The following is a 24,589-nucleotide window of genomic DNA, read 5'->3' as shown; positions in this document are numbered from 1 at the left end:
CTACATCCTTTCTGGGCAATCTGTCCTAGTACTCAGTAAAGAAGTTTTGCTGATAAAGTTCTTCCTCATATTCAGGTGGAACTTTCTGTGGCTCAGATTCTGCCTGTTGCCTCTTGTTCCTTTGCTCGGCACCTCTGAGAAGAGCCTGGATCTATCATCTTGGCACCCTCCCTTCAGATACTGATAGACATTGATGAGGTCCCCTCTCAGTCATTTATTCTCATGGCTGAATAGACCCAACTCTCAGCCTTTCCTCATAAGAGAGATGCTCCAGTCCCTTAATCATCTTTATTGCCCTTTGCTGGACCTGTTCCAGGAGCTCCATGTTTCTCTTATGCTGAGGAACCCAGAACTGACACAGCACTCCAGATGTGGCCTCACCAGGGCTGAGGAGAGGGGCAGGATCACCTCCTTCATCCTACTGGCAATGTCCTTCCTAATGCAGCCCAGGACACCTCTGGTCTTCTTGGCCACCAGGGCACTGCTGGCTCATGGACAGATGTTGTCCACCAGGACCCCCAGGTCCCTCTCTGCAGAGCTGCTTTCCAGCAGGTCAGTGCCCAGCCTGTGCTGGTGCATGCAGTTGTTCCCCCCCAGGTGCAGGGCCCTGCATTTGCCCTTGTTAAACTTCAGAAGCTTCTTCTCTGCCCATCTCTCCAGACTGTCAAGGTCCCTCTGAAGGACCACACAGCCCTCTGTGGAATCGACCACTGCTCCCAGCTTGGTGTCACCAGTGAACTTGCTGAGGAGGCATCTGTCCCTTCATCCAGTCACTGATGAACAAGTTAAGCAGTTCTGGGCCCAGTATAGAACTTTGGGGGACACGACTGGTGACAGCACTCTGACTAGACCCTGTGCCACTGATTATGACCCTTGGGATCTGCTGTTTAGCTTCTTTTCAATCCACTTCACTGTCCAGGTATCCAGCCCACAATTCCTGAGTTTGCCTATGAGGATGTTGTGAGAGACAGGATTAAAAGCCTTACTGTAGTCCAAGTAGGCAATATCCACTGCTCTCCCCCATGCATCCAGGTAGTTGTTTCATCACAGAAGGCAATCAAGTTGGTCAAGCATGATTTACTTTTAGTGAGATATTAAACTGATACTAGTGAGGAAATAAATTGGTGCTCCTGAGCACATTGTCATCCATGTGGAGATAGAGATGGCCTCCAGAATGACCCTCCCAGGGAGGAAGGTGAGGCTGTCTGGCTGGTAGTTCCCCATATCCTCTTTCCTGCCCATTTTGAAATCTGGGGTGCTTTTTTCCAGTCCTCAGGCACAAGTCTACCCACAACACTCTGACCTTGATCTCAAGGTCTGAGCAGAAGATGAGCATTAAAGCTTAAAATCTTTATTTTTGTCACTAAAGCTCCAAAACAAAAGGTGTCAGGAATAATGGAAAGAGTAGCTTCATCCTTGGTAAGTACAAGTAGACTGAAATCCATGAAGGCAGGAGGGAACAGGAGCTGAACATGTGGCACTTGGTAACAATAGTTGTAAAATTCTTCTAAGATTAATAAGGCACTTCTGATATTTCATTGTAGCAAAGAAAAAAATCAGTAATCAATGTCAGATGTGTCATGTGTCAAATTAGCAACACACTTCACTATTACTTAGTTTTAATTCTGCTCAGTAAAAGGCATTTAATGTTCATCTGTTTCCAATCAGCATATTTGGCTCCAGAATATAAATTTGCATTGTGTGGGGTCTTAAATTAACAGTTATCGCTGCTGTTTTATTTCAAAGCAAAATGCTAAGTCTGAGAGTACACATAGCTAATTTAAGGGTAAAAATCTGTTCCCTGAATGTGAAAATCATCTCAGAAGCCATTTCTGTCATCTGAGGAATTGGGAATTTGAAATTCCAGATATGTATTTGTCCTGGTTTAGTGCAAATTTGGGAGAGAATCTTTGAAGGGGTTTCATACATAGTATGCAATTAAGGCAGCAAAACCATTTTAGCTGTGACATGGACTGACACCAGGAACATTCAAAGATATTTGTTAATTTTTGTGATCACAAGTTAACCTACACTAATTTTACAGTCACATTTCATATTTTTACTTTCCTCATGTTGTGCTGCATGGGATTTAATTCTGCCATCTTTGAAATGGGATTCAATGTTTTGTGTTCACACAGATGCTCCAGTAGCTCTGTAGTTTTGTTGGAAATATATTGCTCATTTTGTCAACAGCAAAAATTGGATTTGTGATTTATGGTGAAAGCAGCATTTTGTCCTGGCTGGGGTGACACAGGCAGCCCTCCCTTTTCATTAACTTTTACAGAATGCCTTAAAACCAGTCCAGATCAGTGATGGGCTGGAACTGGGACTGAGGGACACCGTCAGTGGAGGGACCCCATTTCCCAGCAGTGATGGGGATGGTGTGCTGCCAGAGCAGCTGGGCAGGAGAAGTTACCTTTATGAAGCAGGCATGAGCAGATGAAAAAACAGACACCATGTGTCCTCATTTGAGGCTTGGCACCTTTGTTTCCATGTCCCATTATTTATCTGCTTTAGGCATCTTAACCCTGCCGTGCAGGGTTAAGTAGTTTCAATCAACTACTTTAAAATTTTGCTGATACGCATCTCTTAATGAAGATAAAGCAGCAGATACAAGTTTGGCATACCTCTATCCACTTGCTGGGTTTGAGATGAATTTCATATGTTACTCTGAGCAGCCAGTATTAATCCTGTATTTAACTTTCAGTTTGGAGATTTACTTTTGTTTACAGAAGAGGGAAGATCTATAAGTGTGGCTGTGTATAACATATCTTAGAGGAGAATGGATATGTAGCAATCTTGGGGTAGTCTGATACTCTCAGGAAGGGCAGGAATGGAGTAGTTTAAGCAGATTTGCTAAGCAATAAGTAATCTATGACACCTGTGGTAGAGAGCATCCCTAGTTCAGGACTCCCCCAGGAACAAGCCTAATGTGTATCTGGTCATGCAGTCAGCATATGAAAGGGGTCTGAAGCATTGCCAAAAAGAAGAACATAATTTACTGAGGAGTCTTCAGCAAACCTCCACACTCATTCAATTGACTGGTCAGTGTTTCTGGTTGCTGGATTTACTCCACTATGCATTTTCATCCTGAAAGTGTGTTGTTCTCTGAGCCTGGTATGCTCTATGATATGCTCCTGCCAACCACCCAGTGCCAGCTCCTTTGCCCCCAGCCTTCCAAGCTCAGCAGACAGTGTGCCCCAGGCACAGAGGCTGCAGGAGAGAGAAGATGTAGCTCTCTCCTACAACGCAAAAATGATCTGGTAAAGCAGGAGCTTTGCTTCACTGAGAGCTTCACCTTTCTCCACAGTGCCCTTATGCCAGCTCTATTCCTTTTGTAGGACATAGGAGCTGCGAGAGAGGTGATAAGGAAGAGAACTTGAGCTGTCTCTTCCTTTTTCTTATAATCTTTCTCTATCCTTGTAATCTACTCCTGCTTCCTAACTCACTCTTCAGAGCCTCTTTCTCTATTCCCAATACCTTGTCCTCTCCTGCCTGGTTAATAGCATTTCTCTTCTTCCTCTCTGTGTCTTATAATTTCTCACTTTTCTTTTGTCTGTCCCCATGCTTACAATTCCAGGTTTTGGGTTTGTTTAGTTAGTTTGTTTTGTTTGTTTTCTTGAAGTCTCTGCACTGCCTTCCTCTCTCCATTTCATTAAATGCAGTGGTTATGACTCAAAACAACTTTTGTTTTCTGTAATATGGTGAGGATTTGATGGTTTCTTAAAATCAATGGTCAGGAAGAATTTCCAGCATTATCATCATAACTTCACCAAAACCTTCAGATAGGGAAAAACTGTTCAAAAGAATCTGGACAGTCTGATTTCTAAAACGAGGCTTTTCAAGAATATTGTTTTAGTGAAGAGTCATTAAATTAAACAGTAATACAAAGCCCCACTTTGAGTGTCAAATTTGCATATTAAACAAAAATTTGGATGCTCATTGACATCTGGATATTCATCTCTAGTTACATAGGTTGTGAACAGTTTGTAAAGATCTATGGCACATAAGTAGCAACCAAGAAGAAAATGTACTCAGTGTATTCTAACAGCAAACACCTCAACATCTGTAGTCAATACTCATATAAGTCTGAGGGGTTAGGCACACAGGCGTGTGACCATGTACAAGTGTAGCACTTGTGTTGAGTTATACAGATATAATCATTAATTGCAACACCATCACAGCAATGCAGACCTAAATTGCATTGTATTCCAGTGCCAAAACTGGTATGTTCAACCATCTTCTTTAAGAACTCTGTAATATACAGATACATCTTCAAGATGTAATGTTATGCATGCCTTCAGTTTTCTTTCTTGACGTCTGACAAGGTGTATCTTTAGACATGAGGTTGGAGAAAAGAGGAATGAACTATACTGTAGTATGGGAAAATGTCTTCTTATCTAGAGAAAAACATAATTTTCCCATTCAAAATGAAAGAAATTATTCATGGAGTTGCTCTGAAGGTTGCAGTGCCCTTGAACACTGCTGTAAATCATGTATGGTTTGTTTTTGTTGGTTTGTTTTTTTTTCCAAATATAATTTTTAAAAGATTTGATTTGTTTTTACATAGTCAAAACTTTTATAGTGTGTTTATTTCAGAAAAAAAAGCAATATTTAATGTTGAGTTGTAATACTTAGAAATTGTTAACTGAGGGCAATTAATTTGTAGACATTATTTTTAAATAGCCATGCTGACCTTACTTCAGTAGTATCTCATGTTACAGAAAAGGCTGTTTAATGCAGAGTTTTGACAAACAAAACCCCACAGCTAATCAGAAGAGCAGCTCAAGTCTGCAGTTGTCAGAATTGGGCCGCTCTATTATCCTGCTGGCTGAACATTACTTTTCTAATGGTACTTGTTTTACCATACTAATTTTCAATTGTGCCTACTGTATTGCCTCTTAAAGGTGGCCTTGTAAGTTTTTTATATCAGTAGCAGACGTTAATTAGCTTTGTTTTAATATTTATTTCTAAAGATTAAATGCTTGTGTTCATTTACAGAATTTCTTAAAAAGAATTTTCCATGTAATGAGCTGTTAAAGTAAGAAAATATTTAAATATAAATAATTAGGTGGCTTTCTGGGTTCTTGCTTTTAAAATCTTGACAAGTATTATAATAAATACTCTGTATGCTTAGGCACTATTTCTTTCAAATATATTTTCACAACATGTAAGAAACTTCAGGAAGGTGCTATTAGGCTTTGTGTTGAAACTTTGAAAATAAGAATTTTCGAAAGATTCTTTTACTATATACATCTCTAAAGGAAAGAAAATTTTAAGTATGATGTCTTTTCCCATTTATAATAGCTCTTTATGGTTTCTGGTTTTTTCACTGCATAAATTGTTTGAATTGTTTTTCTTTTCTGAGCTGTATTTTTTACTTTGTGTCTTCATGTATTTGAACATTTCTGGAGTTTTGCAAGATGAGTAACTGCAGGGAAGCTGTTTCCGTTGTGGGTTTATGGTTATTTCTCACATAAAATCTTTTCATACCTATGTTCCTTTAATGTATTTCTCATTGTAAACAGTTTCAGAGATCTTTCATCAATAACCAAGAGTCTAAACATGGCAACTCAATATTTCAGGGCCTCGAGGCTTTTATGGCAGTCGGGTAAATTTTTGCCATTCCCACATGAACTAGCTGGCATCAGTGCTTATGTACATAAAATCAGAGGTTTCTGAACTCTTTTGAGAAATGAGAGATTGGATTAAATCCCCAGTCCCCAAACTGGGGCAAGTTTCTGACCTCCTGAAGAAGAGCTGAATTGGTCTTCCTATTTCAACTGAAATGTCCTACTTGCTAGAAATTATTTAATTGCACTGAATCAGGCTTAGTAACCCAATTTCCTTGTCAAGTACCCTATGTGATCTTTTTTTGCTCTTTTCTTTATTTAAAGAAAACTTCCAAGTACTTTTTTGTTTGTTTGTTTTAAAGTGGAAGCTTTTGAAAGAAAGTGCTGGAAAAGGATTTGTCTCTATATACTGAATCACAAAATTATTAGGCATAGAACCCCTGGAGATCATCTCATCCAAGCCCCCTGCCAAGTCAGGGTCACCTAGAGCAGGTGACACAGGAAGGTGTCCAGGTGGATTTTGAATGTCTCCAGAGAAGGAGACTTCACAACCTCCCTGGGTAGCCTGTTCCAGTGCTCTGCCACCCTCAATGTAAGGAAGTTCTTCCTCATGTTGAGGTGGAACTTCCTCTGGTTTTGTTTCTGGCCATTGCTCCTTATCCTGTCACTGGCACTACTGGAAATACTCTGGAACCCCTGACACCCACATTTGAGACATTTGTATAATACAAGGTACAGCCTGGTACATCACAAATGGCTCAGAATTGGCATTTTGAAAATACTGCTATCAAGATGTATGTTCTGTAGGTGAGTTAATAACTATAATTTTTTTGGTGATGCAGAAGTTACTGAGCTGTTTCCCAGCTGCCTGATTACTGATGAGACTTGTGCTTCTGAGATTTGGCAGTGTTTTTGGGGGGACCATGTGGGTGATGGAGCCTAAAAGTCCTGCTAGTGAGGTGATGTATTTGTGGTAATACTTAGAAGGAGGGTGTTTTGCAGGTGTATCTCCACATTTCTGCAGATATATTTTTATTTCCTTTTTTGCAAGTGCATGATTTCTATGGAATCTATTGCCATAAAGATTTTGGTGGCCTAAAATATGTCTCACTCTGAAAGTGGGCTTGTTAAGAATTACCATGGAGTTGAGATGGGAACTAAAATGAAAAGTTTTCCATTTAAAACATTTTTTGCTTAGCTTCATAATTAAAATTATCATGTTCATCTGCCTCCGTCTGTTTTCCCCCACTTCGCAGCAGTGAACCCCCAATTAACTTTTCTTTTCCCCACACACTGGAAGCGCTACTATCAGGAAAGAAAGGTGAAAAAGGTTGTTTACCAGGATGCAAAATCCAAGCATGGCTGTGAAGGACCTCTACCAGGAGCTAGAAAATGAGTTGCTAGCTTTTCCTATCAGTAGAAAAGAAAGGAAAAATGTAGATAGCACTGCTACTTCCATCAGAGCAGAGCAGGAGTTACTGCATCTTGCAGAAGTAGGAGAGAAGTAAAAGCATCCCTTTTTCCAGAGAAGAGAAACCAAGGAGGTGGGATTTGGTACAGCAGCCACCTGTATCAGGGTTTGAAGAACCTCTGAAATGTAACTGAACACCAGAGACAAGTATCTTATATTGAAGAAGGGGATTGTGTTGATCTCTAAAAGTGCATAAAAGATCCTAGGAAAACTGCATAGGCTCAGGAGACCACTGGATAAACTGGGAATTTTGGCCTTGTTGTAAGGAGGAAGCTGTAAATTTAAAACATGATAGTTATGGAGAGATAAGAATTAAAAGTATAGAAGCAGTTTAGATTTGAGATTATTGACACTGGCTGATGAACAAGCAGTAAGGGTGTTTCCTAAAACATTGTGAAGTGTTTAGAACATCATTCTCATAAAATGCACACTGAAATAGAAATACTTACATAAGGCTACCAATTTAGTAAAATATTCCTTATAATAATTTTTAGGCCCTTCTCTGTCATTTTGTTTTGTTTTGTTTAAATGAGCAAATGAAATTATTGCAAAGGGCACAATGCTGTCTAAGCAACACAGGAGTCCAAAGAAAACAGAACTGTTTACCACTTTTTCCACTTTTTACAAACACAGCCTGTAGTATTGCTCTAAGTAATAAGACATTTTATTTTGGGTTTTACTGTCTCTATGGAGGAAAGGGGAATTTAATTTCTGGGCTTTCTTGTGCATTTATGCAGCCTATTTAAATAAATCAGAATTTTCATAATTGTGAGGTATCTATAGGGCAGTATTTAACCCAGAAGCATCACTGAGAGTGGATTACTGCTGCTGGATATACAATGTAACAGTGATGGATAAAAATAAGCAAAATTCTTTCTAAAGTTTTTCTTTCAAAGAGGTATCTCTATCCAGCTCCCAGTGAGATCTAGGCATCCATTACAGGGTTACTATATAAGTATAGCTTCTAGGTTGCTTTCCTGCTTTCCAGATGTTCATACCTCCATGTATTTTCCAGCAGTTATTTTAGCTTAAATAGTTTTATTAAACCAGTTTATTTTAACTTAGTGGTAGCATCTATGGTTATGACAACATCCTGCTTTAAGCCTTATCATTTTCACTGCATATTGAAATAGAAAGAGTGCTCAGTGGTGACACTGTTGTATTTATAGAGAGTTTTGTCTTAAAGGCCTCTGATGTAAGAGCAAAGCAGAATTAGCATAAATATATCAGCCCATATTATGCTCAGCTATGCAAGCTATTGCAAACAATGCTAGTTGTAGTTTGGGGTTTTTTGGTTGGAAATAACACATCAGCAGTGAAAAGTGACAGCCTTTGCCAAAGTTACTACCTTCCTACTTGGTGGAAATTTCTCTTGCCTACATAATTCTGCCAGTCTTAGTTTTAGGTCACTGAAGTTCACATTATTCATGACCTTTTGATGGTTTACGTGTACACTTAACAGCTGCCTGTTGCTCTTTCTGTTCACTGTACCACATTTTAGGAAGGAACAGGGTTGAAAACAGGCACTTTCGTTAGTATTTTGAGTCATAGTGGATCTGAAAGACTATTTCATCTCCTCATACAGTTAATATTATATGAGACCAAGACTACACAGCATACACATCTTTATCTAAAATTGTTTTAAAAAATGAAATACTGCTGCCATTCTGGATATGGATGACCTTTTATCAATTTCAGCCAAGTTTGCTTAGGCTTTGCCAGTATTTTTAAACTTAGTAATATATATATTTGAGGTTTACAATGACAATTATTCACAGAATAACTTGTGTCAGTTTTAGGCATACATATTAGTATAACTTAGCACACAGACCTGTAGCCCATCATTCTCAGTGAAGCTCTCATTTTTTAAATAAACAGTATCTACATAATGCGGCCTGCAGCTCTAAATTGCACCCAGGTGTTAGAGGAACCTGACATTTTACATCTGTGTCCTGTGTTCCTATGTAGGTTTTGTTTTGTGATCTCTTTGAGTCCTTGTTGCTGCCATTTCTAGATTACTTATACTGGAATTTATGCCATGTTTATGGTGCATCTTGAAGTAGTAATAGTTATATTTTATCACCTGGAAAATAAAATTGACACAGGCCTTTAAATATCAAGGAAAGCAGACTAAAAGCTGTCAGCCTTCATTATATTTGTGTACTGTGCATCATCCTCCCTTCTGTGCAATCCCTTCATCTGCTGTTCCAGAGGGATGAATAAGGAGAATGAGCATCATTGTAACTTTGCCAGGTGAAGCAATGTCCTCACCAAAGTCAAAGACATAAATTTCACTCATTTCATTTGGACCACATTTTCACATGGCTTTTTGCTGCTTTTTCTGTAACTTGAATACTGCTAAAATATGTAATGCCTTCCTGTGGATACTTTTAGACAAAGACTGGGTGAAACGTGGCCAAATGCGTAGGAGCTCCAGGACACTGCAGAACTGAGGAGGGAAGTGTGTTATTTACTGTCAGTTGACACCATTCAGTCTGTATTTAGAATGCAGTTTTAGGTATGAGAGGAAAAAATGAACTATATTATTGCACAATGCTATTATGTTCATAATAGTGCCAGAAATAAATACTTGCCACAATGGGGTCTGTTCATAAATTTCTCATACATTTCAAGAAACTGCATATTTACAATATATGGACCTGGGATTCCAAAGTTTCTACATAGTTTATCTCTTCTTTGCCTTGGTTTTAAAGTAAGGAAAGAATATTTTATAGGAGATTTATTTGTAGTTATTGTTAGTTGTGTAGCTATTGCTGCTCTAGGCTGTGTTGTGTTCACCTAAATCATGCAGATTGTGCATTTGTTATTTAAATATGAATATCTGACAAACATATTATGGACTCAAGAGTGATTAAATTGTCATGCCTAGAATGAATTAAGCGCTTTGAATCTCTACTTCTGCCACAAAGGAATCCTGAATTGAAGTGTCTGGCTGAAAATGCAGCTTTAAAAACCCAAAACTTTGTGCATATTATATTCTACTCAGCAGGTCTGCAATTGTTGTGGGATATTAGGGGAGCTCAGTAAGACCTTTCAGAAAGGTTTTATTAATGTATGCATGGTATTAAATAGAACTATGTTTGAATGCATGGATAAGTTTTTTGACTTTGTTTTTCTTGAAATACTTTCTTAAGTCTAGTAGTTTTGTAAGGAAGAGCAATAATGGAAATCCACAGTAAATCCTGAAAAATACAGTTCAGTCCATAGAAGGTTTACAGTTATAGAGCAGACCCCTGGATGTAAACAGAGCGAGAAGAACATTTCTTGGGTTCCTAGGTATATTTCACACATTTTCTGGGAGTGGGTGAAGAAAACTTTATTTGCCTTTGAATTTCTGCAGGGTGTTACTGGTACCAGAGATTCCCAACAGGGAATTCAGATGCTTAATCAGTGAGTTTCTTTGGAGTTTAAGTCAGTAAAAAGCCATTTCTATGCCCTGGTTGCTGCAATGATGATTTTCACAACTGTAATCTAAGTCTTCCTGAGACTATAGTGTACTGCTGCTCTCAGCCTCTATCATTATCAATAAAATGAATAAGTAAAAAGGCTCTGTAGTGTCGCTGTGGTGTTTCAGGTGTCCATGGACAGAAGAGAGGCTGGTAGGAATTAAACTCATTTTCCCAGTTAGCAGTAGGATCAGGCTTCAGCAATCACGAGCACAGGCAGAAGTTTCATTAGCTGTTACATTCATCCTCCTCTCTTTCATCACACTTTCTTTTTTAACTGTATCTGGTTAAATCTTTAATTTTTATCTCTCTGAGATGAGAATACTGAATAAGATTTCTGGTGATATTCAAATGCGGCACTTCAGTGAAATGGAGCAATTTAAACAATGCATAAATAGTTGATCCCTTTTCCTATCTGTATGTTCTTTAAACAATGAACAAAAAGTTGATTCCTTTTCATAGCTGTATGTTCCTTAATTTATAGCCGCAGCCCACAGGTACAAAGCCTCCATGGCTGGCCACGTAACCACTTGGCTGTCACCCCCCAGGCTCCCTGTGCTGGTTCAGGTGGACATTTCTGTCCTGGCTCCTCACCAGGTTCTTGCTTTTATTTCTAGACATGCCTGAAGCACATTGCCAGTTGCAGCATATTTCCATTGACTCCAGGGCACTTGGCTCTATACGTGCTTGCAAACAGGCACACTTGTTCTCTCAGATAAACATACATGCATGGTGGGATTTATTTTTCTTCCTTTTTTTTTTTTTTTAAATGTGGTGTTGAAGCCAATGTGGATGCTCAGCCTACAAGGCAATGCTTGCTGACATTGATGAAAACTATCCAAAGTGAGAAAGTTGTTAAATGCTGGGAAAAGTCTTGCAACAGCAGCCTTGGGCTGGAGGCCTCTGATCTATGGTGGTGTATGGAGCCACTCACCAGGAGGAGAATGGAGTTGGCAGCTTGTCCTCAGGGGCAGGACCACGGTCACCTCTAATGACTTTTGTCAAGCAGGAGAGTTGTCTTGCTTACTCAAGTAGTATTAACTTGGTTGGGTAAAGTGTTAAGTGCAAAGAGCTCGGTTGTTTGTGGGATTTTCTTCCTCTTGAGAAAGCCCCTGCTCTCACACAGATTTGATTTCTGCACAGAAGTATTAAATACACACATCAGTGGGGTATTTATACAGGCACTTAGCCATCCAGCTCTGAGCTGGCAATGTGGAAAGATTTGCTTTGTGTGTAGGCAAGAGAAACGTGTGTGCAGATGCAAGTTGGAATTGCCTTCTGCGCATTTGGAAGTTTCATACTTAATTTAAAAACAGTACCAGTAAATATGTTGATTCAAATGAGGAAAGCTTTTTCTCTTTCAGTGAGGCTTAGTTTAAATTCAGGAAGTCAAGCTGCTGAAGAGTTAGCACTAGGATTTATAAAACAACATTAAAAGAGAAGCTTAATTAACTTTTCACTACCCTTTCAATTGCACTGAATCTGTGTCTGGTTTATCACCCACCTAAATATGTTAGTTTGTATTTGAAGAATGCTTGTGACAGTGAGCCTTCAGGAGAAAGCTCAGCTTTTTCCTATAATCTCATTATAGCATTTGTATATTTTATTTGACCTTGGATAATATGCAGAAAGTATTTAATGTATATATATATCACATGTTTCTGGTCATCAGTGATTCTTTTGTTTTTACTGTTAATGTAACTTCAGATGGAATTTCTTTTTGTGTTTTGATTTTGTTTTTTTTGTTTGTTTCTTTGTTTGTTTTGGGTTTTTTTTGACAAAACAATGTAAACCCTGTAATAGTAAGTTGGGTATTAATGGATGAGAACACATAGGATGACAGCAACATGAAAGCAAGTCATCCCAGGGAAGGATGCTGCTCTGTGTTCTTTAGGATTGAGCAAAGAAGTAGCAGCTGCTTTTCTTTCTCTCCCTGAAGATCACAGTGATAATAGAAATGGGATATTAAAGAGGGCAGCATAGATTAATGGAGCAGTAATAAAACAAATGAGACCCATTAGCGAAATCACTACTTGAAAAGTAGATTCCATGGCAAGTGCCCTTCAGTGCCTCGTTTAGGAAAAATTGTTTCAGCACTTGTAGTATCATCCATGGTGTTGGATTTTAGACTGTTGTGACAATCTCAGTGATAAAACCTTAAAATAATTTAGATTAAGATAAATTTCATTTGTACTTACTGCTTCATGGAAAACCTGAGTTTATAATATCTACATGTTGAAGACCAGTTCTTCTTTTTCAAACCCAGTTACATGGTTTTGCATGTTCCTAAAATTTTACATAAAAAACCAAAGCCATTTTTTGTTTTTCTCTTAAGCCTGTAAGGTGATCGTGAGAGCTTGGAGGGCCTTATTTTATTGCTGGAGCACCAGTGCTATGGATCCTAATGTTCAAACAGACTAGGAACTGGAATTGGTGGATTTAGTGACATCTCCTGGTTTTATTTGTTGATTCTATATTAGATTAGCAATGAAAGATGTGCATTGCACTTAAAACTCTTCATGTCTCCATTTGCTCTCTACTTTTTTGACCATTGTTTTCTGGACAATTTAATGAGCAAGGAAAATACACTTGAGTGCTGAGATTTATACAGTATGTTGCCTGTAATGAGAAAAATGTTTGGGCGTTAGAGATAAAACATGTTCACAAATCTACTTAACTAAGCCAAATATGTTAATATGAAGTGCTTTTTTACTGGGAGATGTGTGGCTTCAAGTCTCTGAGTTGTCACATTCTGGTTTCCTTTCTCCCTCTAGAAATGTATGGCTGAATTGTGATGAGGCTTAATCTTTTGGAATGTTTTTTTTTTTCCCAATGTAATTTTGTTATATCCGGGCTCAGAGTATAAATACCAAACAATACATGTCTTGTGAGATGCGGAGGGGTGCTGGGCAGGAGCGGGGCAGGGGCACCGTGAGCGCTGCCTTGCTGTGCCAGCGGCGGTGGCAGAGGAGGCCGGGAGGCGGCTGTTGCTGTCGCTCTGATGTCAGGTGCCACGCTAACGTGTGGTTGGTTATTCTGCCTTTCAGATCGCTGCCGCTCGCTCGTGGAGCGCAGAGGGGACGGCGAGACTCCCACATCTTTCAGCGAGAAGAAAGGAGCCAGCGGAGCAGACTAATAGGGACTTGTGTCAGGTGCCCTCGCCCTACAAAGGCTGCCTTTAAAAGAGAAACGCAGTGCTATTTAATGAGCTGTGAGATGAGGCACTGCTGCTAACGCTCAGATCCCAGGATACATCGGCTATTCATTGTGCTTAATGTACATGTTTCTGCACCGTGCATTTAGGAGATCCCAGAGAAGAATCCAAAACGGCTGCGGGGGAAAGACCACCAAACATGCCTACAGAAACATTACCGACAGGTAGCATGGTGAAGCCGGTCAGCCCTGCCGTGACTTTCACATCTGCCGTTCCTCTCCGCATCCTGAACAAAGGACCTGACTATTTTCGCAGGCAGGCGGAGCCTAATCCAAAAAGACTGAGTGCAGTGGAGAGGCTCGAAGCCGACAAGGCGAAATATGTCAAGAGCCAGGAGGTCATCAATGCCAAGCAGGAGCCTGTGAAGCCGGCGGTGCTGGCGAAGCCGCCGGTCTGTCCTGCAGCCAAGCGAGCGCTGGGGAGCCCCACCTTGAAAGTCTTCAGCAACAATGCAAAAACTGAGAGTGGAGTCCAGAGAGAAAATCTGAAACTTGAGATTTTGAAGAACATCATCAACAGCTCTGAAGGCTCCAGCTCAGGTTCAGGGCATAAGCACGGTCCCCGAAATTGGCCACCCCACAGGGCCGATTCAACAGAGCTGAACCGACACTCGTTCGCTGAATCCCTGAAGGTTTACCCCACACAGGGCCGGAGCAGCCCACAGGAGAGCAGCTCCAATGTCAGCAGAAGGCTCCTAGATCAGTCAGCAGAGACTTTCTTGCATGTCTCTCACAGCTCTTCAGACATTAGGAAAGTAACTAGTACAAAGCCCTTAAAAGCAATACCCTGCAGTAGTTCAGCCCCACCTCTGCCTCCAAAGCCCAAAATCGCAGCCATTGCCACCCTGAAATCCCCAGAGATTGAGGCAGTCGAGTCTGGATGCGGAGTTAGTAGAAGACCCTCCCTACAGCGATCAAAATCAGACTTAAGCGACAGATACTTTCGCGTTGATGCAGATGTTGAACGATTCTTTAACTACTGTGGACTGGATCCTGAAGAGCTTGAAAACCTTGGGATGGAAAACTTTGCAAGGGCTAACTCTGATATTATATCCCTCAACTTTCGCAGTGCAAGTATGATTAGCTCAGACTGTGAACAGTCTCAGGACAGCAACAGTGACCTTAGAAATGATGACAGTGCCAATGACCGTGTGCCATATGGCATTTCTGCCATTGAAAGGAATGCCAGAATCATCAAGTGGTTATATAGCATCAAGCAAGCTAGAGAGTCACAGAAAGTGTCCCATGTGTGAGAAAGAAATCCACCACAGAAAAAAGCAAGGACTGTATTTTTGTCTGTGAATATTCAGTTTGTGAAGGGTTGTGAAGTCTACTTGAAGTCTTGTACCCTTCTCAAATCTCTTTGTGTTGCTTGTTGTGCAATGTTTCCAAGTTGCATGCCTGTCAACATGTGAGCTGACCTGGCTTCCACTTGAACAGTAACTAACTACAAAGCCTGGCTGAGCATACACATTATCTGCCAAAAGTTTAAGACAAGAATCTGATTAGGGCTTCAGTATAATCAAAGTGTTTACATGGAAAGGTTATATGGCTTCTTTGGTATTTATGTGGTTCCTTGTGGATTTTATATATGTCACTTTTTGTCTTAATACAGATATTGTCAACTGATGTTACTTGTTTCTAAGCTGAAACGGAATCCCTTTATTGGGAAGAAAAGTGGAATTGGCCAAAATATGAGGTTTAGGCATACAACAATAGGCAAAGCAGCCTTATCTCTTGTAGAAAGTGCATTATTGGCACACGAAAGTTTTTCTAAAAGGCAAAGAATGCTGCGTTCATAAGTTATGTATCATTGTTAAACTATATATCCCTACTCGTAGTAAGGCACTGTTCAGTAAAAGTTTCTTTTTCCTAGATAAGCTCCCTCTCTTTTACAGCAGAAGTAGTCTAGTGAATCTGCTTGACCTCTCACAAACTAAATGAGTCTTGCATTTGGGTTTGTGTAAGCATTTTAATGATTTTGTATTATACCAGTTGGAAAAGCTTAAAGAATGTTGGAGTCAACAGATTAAAATGGTGCAGGTGCAGGATTTTGTAGGTTTGATTTTTACTCAAAGATTCCTGGTCTTAAACTTTTGACAGGAATAATTAGATCCTATAGCTGATATTGAATGCCTTTATTAGTCAAAACACATCATGACTACAAACTCCATGCTGTCTTAATTTTTTTTGTACACCTATTTGAAAAGTTAATCAAGAAAAATGGAAACACACAGCCATATCAATATAACGCCTCCTATTCAGAAGTAAATACACTCAGTAGCTGAACTATATCTGAAAAAATGTGATTATGTTGTCTTGCATATGTTATATCTAAGGCTGTGAAAGTTTGTTCCAGCTCTAGAAAAGTGTAGAAACATGACAGTATGTAGCTTTTATTTTCTTTTTTTTTCCTCCTTAAGAGATGGTTAGTGCTGCAAATCAACCTGTTACAAATCTTTCAACAATCTGTCTTCCCAGTGGCTTAACTAACTGTCATTTCAACTGACAGTGGTGGTGTGGTAGTGGAGAAGTTGAAAGTACAGTGGTCTGCTTCATTATTATTGTTTTCATGCTTTGAAGTAAATTGCAGCACTACCTTAATACTACATCAGCTAATAGGAAACTTTTTTATTGTGTAAATGCTGTAAGACTTTGTATATACTTCAGTTGTTACAAAATCTTTAAAAGGAAGAGTGTTATGCTAATAAATAGCTCCTGGTGCAGGTATGGTGGGGGTTTTTTTGTTCTTATTTTCACCCCTTCCATTCTTAAAACTGTATCAGGAACTCAATTGCAGTGTGTTTTAGTGCTGTAGAAGGTCTTGGTTAAATAATAGTTCCAGTAAAAGGTTTCTTTTACTAAAGTGCTTTTCAGAATATAATTTTTTATAAAATAACTATAGCAGCATGATCTGTCTGAAGAACTAGAAGAGATTTTCAAGACTCCTAAAATAGCTTGCTTCTTCCTTACCTAGCAATGTTACTGTTCCCATTTATAGCATCTGTTCGTAATGAATCACCGCAGTCTTCTGAATTATTCTTCAGTAGTGCTTATTTATATATTTGAATATTAAAGGTGTTTTACAAAGTCGGGTTCTCTCTTTTCTCTGAGAAGCCTGTAGCCCAACTTAAAACAGATAACTACTGTTAATGCAGGCAAGACTGGAAGTGGAGCCGTGCAGTCATTTGTTTCCTATGGAATTATCCTACATCTAGTTTTATATAATTGTTCTGTAAATGTTTGTTTATGGATGGAGGGAAGCACACATTCAGTTTCAGCACACATTCAGCTTCAGGAGGCTACTCTGTGATTTTTACAGTTGACTTCACAACCCAAGACTTACAACATTCCTAGCTCAGCCAAAAAAAAAAAAAAAAGAGGAGCTCTGTATTTCAGCTACAGGACCATTTGTGACATTTTAAGCTCCATGGGTTTCAGTTGGCATTGACATCACACTGGTTTTTCAAGCATATTTTTCCAATAGTAAGTTCTACTCAGTTCAGTGACTGTTTTGCCAAGGAAAATAATGCTTGAGGGATTAAAGCCAAGTGTAATGCAGCTGTACAGCAATGAAATAAAGAAATTAAAACCAAAATAAAAAATGCACCCACATCGCTCTCTCTCAAGTGTTTTAAGTGTTTAAGAATGATGATAAACATGCTATCTCAAGTGTTGTCAGCCAAAAACAGTAATAAAGAAACCTTTATAACTAGAAAATTGATTAGAGCATATGCTAGTATTCTCAATTTGTTTCCCAAGGTATGTTGAGAAATCAAATTAATTTCTTTTTATTCACAAAACAGGGGTTGTGAGCTATTTGTAAGAGGGGCTTTCCTCACCCAAAATGTTAAGCAGCACCTTTGGAACAGCACAGGTGCTGATCTGCCTTCACTGTCCCTGCTTCCTGCAGTGTGTGCATGAATAAGGTTTTACAGTGCCTAGACCTTCACAGTGAGCTGAACTTGCAGCTCTGGTGAGATTGCAGTAATTATGAGATTGCAGAATGTTCGCGAGGCTTTGAACAAGCAGGTAACAATTGCCTTTATTTGTCACTTTATTGCCATTTATGCAGATATTATTTAATTATTAGTCACCCCAGGACAATGGTCTTATTATTACCTGTATGTTTGCATAAAATCCAAATCATTGGTATCTGATTGTTTTAGTATTCAAATGGGAATAACCATTCTATACAATATAATATTAGATATTATCTGCCTTTGCAGACAGGTCATGCTGTCATGTCAAATGTGCATTACTTGTCTCTGCCTTAGGAGATTCCTGAATGCTGAATTCACAAAGAGTTTTAACCAGCTGAAATGCTTCATCAGGGACCTGTTCTGGTCATGTTCCTGCTGTGTCCAGCAGGCATTTATCCAGGTACAAATTGCACAAGGTGCTCTCAGCTAAACAACAGCTCCTATTGCAGCTCTGGAAGGAAATGCAAGCCTGTCCTGTGAAAGCCTGGACTGACAGTACTGGCCACAGCTGTGAAGAAAAGTGCAGTGTGTCTTCAGTGATTGGTATGAACTCATACACATACACACAGACAGACAAAAGAAACCCACACAGAGGTTTATAGTGGTTCTTTTACTTTGACTTGCCAGAGAGGGAAGGGGGAGGAAAACGGTGTGACAAATTACACTTTGAAAGCTACCTACAGCTTTGCACAGAGGTAAACCATTTATCTGAGTGAAAGAGGTGGGCATCAAAGTAAAACTGGTCTTTTAATCACTTTATATTATATAGCAACAATGTCATAAAAGATGAGAGATAAAAGATCTGTGCCACAAATTTACATTTAACAAGTACAAGTACTGAAATTGTCTTTTTTTTAATGAATACTGTTTCTGCAAAGAAGAACTCTGTGCTGGGAGTGTATGCACTATCTAAGTGACCAAGGGCTTTTGAAGGGGAAACACAGAATGATGATGCTTTTGGCAGTAATTCAAAAATCAAAAGGCACGCTCAGACAACAGAGCCAATCAGTATTGCTGACTTATCTCTTTTTACAGCAGTTTATCCATCCGTGGAGGCCATACACACTTGATTCTAGTCATTCAATGAAAAACAAAGTGCTTAATGGAGCTCTGCAGTACACAGCTGAATAATTGCAGTCTGCAGGAGAACGGGAAGGGAACTAAACCTTAAAAACAGTCTTCCTGATACCTATTGATTATGGGGTGATAATGTTTAGTACATTATATTCAGAACTCATTTGTTCTTAGGAAACATTTTATTGAGTGAAGTAGTCTAACAAATCTGGGAGGTTCCATTTTTCCAGGGCCATAAAGCTCTTGTTCTCTGTGATTAATGCTGCTACACCAGTAACTGAACACATCAAGCTTAAAATATATGAGCATCTGGAGTTTTGTTCCCATGAACAGTAAGGGTCCATTGCCTATTTCAATATAAATGTGGATATAAATGTGCTATAGAGGAGAATAAATTGGTCAAGGTGTTTTGTCCTGAATTATAAGATAGCTCTATATTAAAATCTTTGTTACCAAGGCTTAAATATTCACTGATATTTTGAATTCATTTGACATTCCTTGCTGTCAGCAGAAAGATGCCAATAATCTGCCCTTTTAAATATGTCATCCATAGCTTAATGGGAAAGGCCATTAAAATTGTCTGTTCATTGTAAAGACTTTTATCTCCTGATCATGGCATCTATTAAGTGAACCTCTAAATAAGCACATTTCAGTCAGAAGTATTAACCCACAAATGCCTTTTATTTTTCTCCCTGAAAGCCCAAATGATGATCAATAGGCGAGTCCTACCATTTGTTACAATTACTACATTATTGCTAAATAGTCAGTTGTCCCTTGGGCTGCAGTGTAATCTAAAGTGGAGATACCTACACTACACCATCTGTCTTACCCTGGTAGGTATGAACAGCCTTCAAGCATATTCTACATTTGATTACTTAGGAACTTGGTTGTGGCTGCCCATCAAAACTGATTAATAATAATCAGTGACTTAAAAAAAAAAAAAAAAAACATTAAAAATAATCATTTATAGATGAAAAAGTAGTCTCTTTAATGTCATTCTTCTAAATTTAAAGTACTTTTCATTATGATCTTATGACAAGAGTAAGAGAGTGCTAAGTATCTGTGCTATTATTGTTTCTTGATTTTGGCACAGCAAGTTGTCTCCACCTTCTTGGTGTCTTGCCCTTTCTGAGTTTTCCCAGCTTTCTTCTTTTCTGTGTCCGTCTTCCCTTGTGGTGTCTGAATTTTACATCATGTCTCCTTTGAAACTTATGACCAAGGTCATCATATTCTCCTCACTTAACCTCCTTTCAAAGCAACTTTCCCACAACTTGTTCTGTCTTTTATAACCACTGTATTCATGACAGCCTGTTCCCAGGAGAGTAACTCTGTGGCTACAGTTGAGCTGCCATGTCCTGAAAAGATAGTAATCTTTTTAATGCATTATTTTTAATTTTCTGGGGTATCATGTTATTTGTAGGCAAGATGAAACAGTGAGAGGTGCTTGTCCAGGAAGATGCAGGGATTGAAAACGCTCATGAAGAACAGGATCTTAAACGTATCTCAGAAGTATCAACTCCTATATTTTTTTTTTCTGTCATATCTTACTCAATGCATAGTCCTGCTATTTCTTTGTCTCCGTATAAAATGCTGGCTTGAGGACAGTGTGCAAAGGTGGTACAATTTCCAGTGAGCAGAATGCTATGGGCCGACTGTCCAAGAAATATTTATTGTTTTGCCTTCTGCGGTTTGGTAACAGGACACCTCTGTGTCTTGCACCTTTGGCATCCAGTCCACTTTGCTGTGTGTGCAGTTCCCAGGCAGCTGGTCAGAGAGCACTGATTAAAAGGCCTTGTAAAACAAAAGGACAGTGGAAGATCCAGGAGGGGCAAAGTCTCTCCTCAACCTGACTATTGTGGAAAATTTTCAGCTGTGGTAAGAGAAGGTTTAGAAGCTGAAGTCCCCAAACTGCCATATCATTCAGCCCTGGGGCTAAAGGTCTGAGACTTCAGTCCTGTGTATGAGAGAAGGGTATCTGAGTGTCTGGGAGACAGGATAAATCAGTGTGTGGAAGCAGAAGGCACTTGCTGAAGCACGCTACTGTTTCACATGAAGACAAAAAAGGAACATGGTTGAAATTTGGAGAACAGCTGTGTATGCAAATGCTTTCAGACAAGATGTGGAGGTGGGCAGATAGTTTTGCTTTTTAACAAAGGAAGCTTTTAAAAAATCTTTTAATAAATGACCTGCTTTTCAAGTATATTAATTTTTTATGAAGTATGTCTTGCCATTCTGAACTGTAAAAGCTTTGCTACTATTAGCACCCAGCATTTAGAAATGTACCAACAGTGATTTGGAGTGATTTAAATAACAGGATGCTAAGCTGAATGTGAACCTTATTTTACTAACATTTTGGATGGTGGGGGTTTTGTTCTTAATTTTAAAATTATTGTAGGGGGCAACAGAAAACTAACACTGTCTTATTTAATAACCTCCTACAAATAAGACTGGGAAGTACAGATTAATGTGTCTGCATGAAAATTACAGTATTGGGTTTTGGCAAAGACTTGATTTTCTTCATTGTTTTGCATACCTCACAGCATATCAGTTTACACAAAACTGGCACAAAACTCATCCCATCTGAAAATGTTTTCTGCAAACATGGGTTTGTGTCCACCTGGTGTATTTTCTACAAGACAGACACTGAGGTGCTGGAGCATTTCTAGAGAAGGGCAATGGAGATGGTGAAGGGTCTGGAGCACAAGTCTTGTGAGGAGCAGCTGAGGGAGCTGGGGTTGTTTAACCTGGAGAAAAGGAAGCTTTGGGGGAGACCTTATGGGTCTCTAAAGTTACCTGAAAGGAGGTTGTAGCCAGGTAGGAGTCAGTATCTTCTCCTAATAGCAAGTGACAGGATAAGGGGAAAAACATTGTATGGTAGAGTCACCATCCCTGGAGGTATTTAAAACATGTGAACATGTGTTGTTCGGGGACACGGTTTTTTGTTCTCGTGTGGTGAACTTGGCAGTGCTGAGTTAATGGTTGCACTTGGTGATCCTAAAGGTCTTGTCCAACCTAATAGGTTCTGTGATTGTTTTGTGTTAAATGACTCTGAACAAAAAGGCTGTCAAAGTGTTTCAAACCCCCTGGTTTTGTTTCTAGCATGTTCATCCTCCTTTCTTACTGACCAAGTGAAAATAGGAGCTTTTTATCAGTATATATATTCTCTGGTATTGAATTCAGTAAGTAGAGAACAGGCATGGAGCCACAGCATGAAACAATTTTTTTGCTGTTTTTATTTTTTGTTTTGTAATGAAATTACAGATTTGGTGGGTTTTTTTTTCTCCAAGATACTGTACAAACAGAGCCAAAGAAGCTAATAAACTGTGTGTGTGTGTGTGTGTGTGTGTGTGTGTGTGTGTGTTTGTTTGTGCAAAAATATATCACAGGGCCAGTAGCAATAGGACAAGGTATAATGGGTTTAAGCTGAAAGAGAGTCAGACTAGATATTTGGAAGAATTTTTTTGCTATGAGTGTGCAAAAATACTGGAACAGGTTGTCCAGAGAGGCGGTGGATGCCCCATCTCTGGAGGCATTCAAGGTCAGGTTGGATTGGGCTGTGAGCAGTATGGTCTAGTTGAAGATGTCCCTGCTTATTGCAGGGGGATTGGACTGGATGGCCTTTAAAGGTCTCTTCTAACCCAAGTGATTCCATGATTCTGGATTTTCTCCACAGGAAACCTTATAACTTTTAGCAGAAGGAAACCTTGAAACATCTCTGGACACTTCATCTGGGAAGACCGTGGAAAAATGAATACCCGAATTCTAGCCCCATTGAAGTCAATGGGAACTTTATTACTGATATTTAGTGGGGCAGACAGCATTTCACCCACTGTGAGAACTTAATATTTTGGCCTCTTTGAGGATGGGTTTCTTTCTCTGTATTGTGACTACCATGCACTATTTTCTACCACTTTCTTACCTATTATTCTGTCATCTCAAAAAGAACAAGGGGGAAATCCCTCCAGACACTGCAGGTAGGAGCCATGGGAGGAGTGAAATCTTGCAGAGATGAGGCAAAGAGGTTCAGTGAAGCACAGAACACTAGTACTGATGTGAGGAGAAGGTTGGGACCTACCCACCCACCACAGGGTGTCTCTACACATAAGTAGCACATATTTGTTTTCTGAATTTTACTGAACAGCTAATGAGAAGATTATGGAAAACCTACAAACTAATGAGCCATCATGAATATTCATATCAAGCCTCAGGGGTGCCCCTGCTGCTCATCTCTAACATCCAATGAGGTCTTACAAGAGCAGTGTATGACCAGTGGTATTTGAAAATAAATTTACCCTACTCCGAACCACATTTATGTAGTCAGTTGTGATATCAAAAACCTTTATGGGCTGTTATTTATTTGAGAGATCATTTATGAATTTTTTGGGATGGACCCTGCTCCTTGGAGATCACCATGGAAAAGCATTTACTTCTGTCATTTAACCTATTTCCAGCTCTGCTACACAAGAGCAAGAAAGCAGAGCTCTTCAGGGCCCTGTTCTGGCTATTCCCCCACCATGTGCAGGACATCCATGTGCTGTCATCGCTCAGAGATATGGATAATGTGATACCCAAAGGCAGCTGTGGAGTGAAACTGAAGATTTTTCTCGTGGGTTCATTCCCACACCAGTTCCATACAGACCTGGTGCTCATGGTCATGCTGTGTTCAGGGGTTGCTGAGTGAACAGATGTGTAATGCCATGAAATTGTGGAATGTGTTGAAAACTTATGGAAAGTGGTTTCCTGACTGTGTTTTGCTGAGTAAAAAATGTCATTTCCCATGGTTGAAATCTTGGCAGAGCACTCATTCAGTAGATACTGGGCAAAAGTCAGTGGTCTGATTGGCTTACTGAAGGACAGAGCTCATGTGACTTCAGGAGCAATGAAGTCCTGCAGCTGCATCACCTCCTTCTGTGATGCAGCACAACATGCTTGGTATGGGGAAGACTCAGTGCACTGGCAGGAGGGATTAGCTCTACAAAGCCATGCCACCAGCCAGGCTTAGGCAATTAATTATGTTTTAATACAGTATTTTTAAGAATAATTTATAGGCTCACATTAACATGCAGTAAATCTAATCCATTGCCTAAATGTGTTTGTGAATAGTGGTGGTTTGTTTTTTTCTTTTTTTTTATATTAAGTTAAAGTAGTTAAATACAAACCCCTGGCAGTAATTGGCACACAGACCTTTTTTTTACAAGGCCAGATGAGAGCAGGTCATGTAGATAATAATATGGGGTGGTTAGTAGGTTATGAAGATTAGCCTCTTCAGAAAAAATATTATTAAAAATAAAACATAGAGACATAAAAATAAAAATAAATAAATAAATAAATAAAAATAAAACATATTTTCCTGACTGATGCTGACTATTGCATGTGTCTTTCCCACCAGCTACAAGTAAGTTGTAAGGCTTCAAAAATATGGATAGGCTTGCTGTCTTTAAAACCATTAAATGAGAAAGCAGGAAAGAGAGCATGAATTTTTAGTGCAACCTTGATGTTAGTGTATCCTGATCATGTAGTGTTGTGTATGAGGAGATAGCAAGGGAAGAGACGGCTGCTTTAGCACATGGACTGCAGGAGAGAAGAAGGGAGAACAGAAATGTGACCTGAAAATAATATTAACTGTGACAATCTGACCATAAGATCTTCCTCATGAACAGTCTGCAGGAGCAGAGCTTGTCACCAGGTTTAAATGCCAGGCATTTCAGAGCAGGGATGTGGAACAGTTTCACTGCCCAGGGCTCCCAAAGGATCTGACTGGCCATGGCCACCGGTGCTGGCTTTTTGGTTTTTATTACTGCTTTCACA

At 39.4% G+C, this 24,589-nt stretch overlaps 1 protein-coding gene across 4 annotated transcripts in view; it reads left to right on the top strand.

Moving 5' to 3' along the window:
* The window catches only part of FAM110B (family with sequence similarity 110 member B), a 111,634-nt gene extending 94,295 nt beyond the window's left edge, over window positions 1-17,339 (top strand). For all 4 annotated transcript variants that reach the window (XM_021555672.3, XM_021555673.3, XM_021555671.3 and 1 more), the window contains one exon: window positions 13,559-17,339. In XM_021555672.3, coding sequence (XP_021411347.1) covers window positions 13,865-14,977 — 1,113 coding nt within the window. In that variant the 5' untranslated portion in view covers window positions 13,559-13,864 and the 3' untranslated portion in view covers window positions 14,978-17,339. The remainder of the gene's footprint in view (window positions 1-13,558) is intronic.
* Window positions 17,340-24,589: the final 7,250 nt, after the last annotated feature.

This window comes from Lonchura striata, chromosome 1 (assembly GCF_046129695.1).
Source record: "Lonchura striata isolate bLonStr1 chromosome 1, bLonStr1.mat, whole genome shotgun sequence".
Lineage (NCBI taxonomy): Eukaryota > Metazoa > Chordata > Aves > Passeriformes > Estrildidae > Lonchura > Lonchura striata.
The sequence above is the reverse complement of the archived record's forward strand: the minus strand, read 5'-3'. Positions and strand labels throughout refer to the sequence as shown.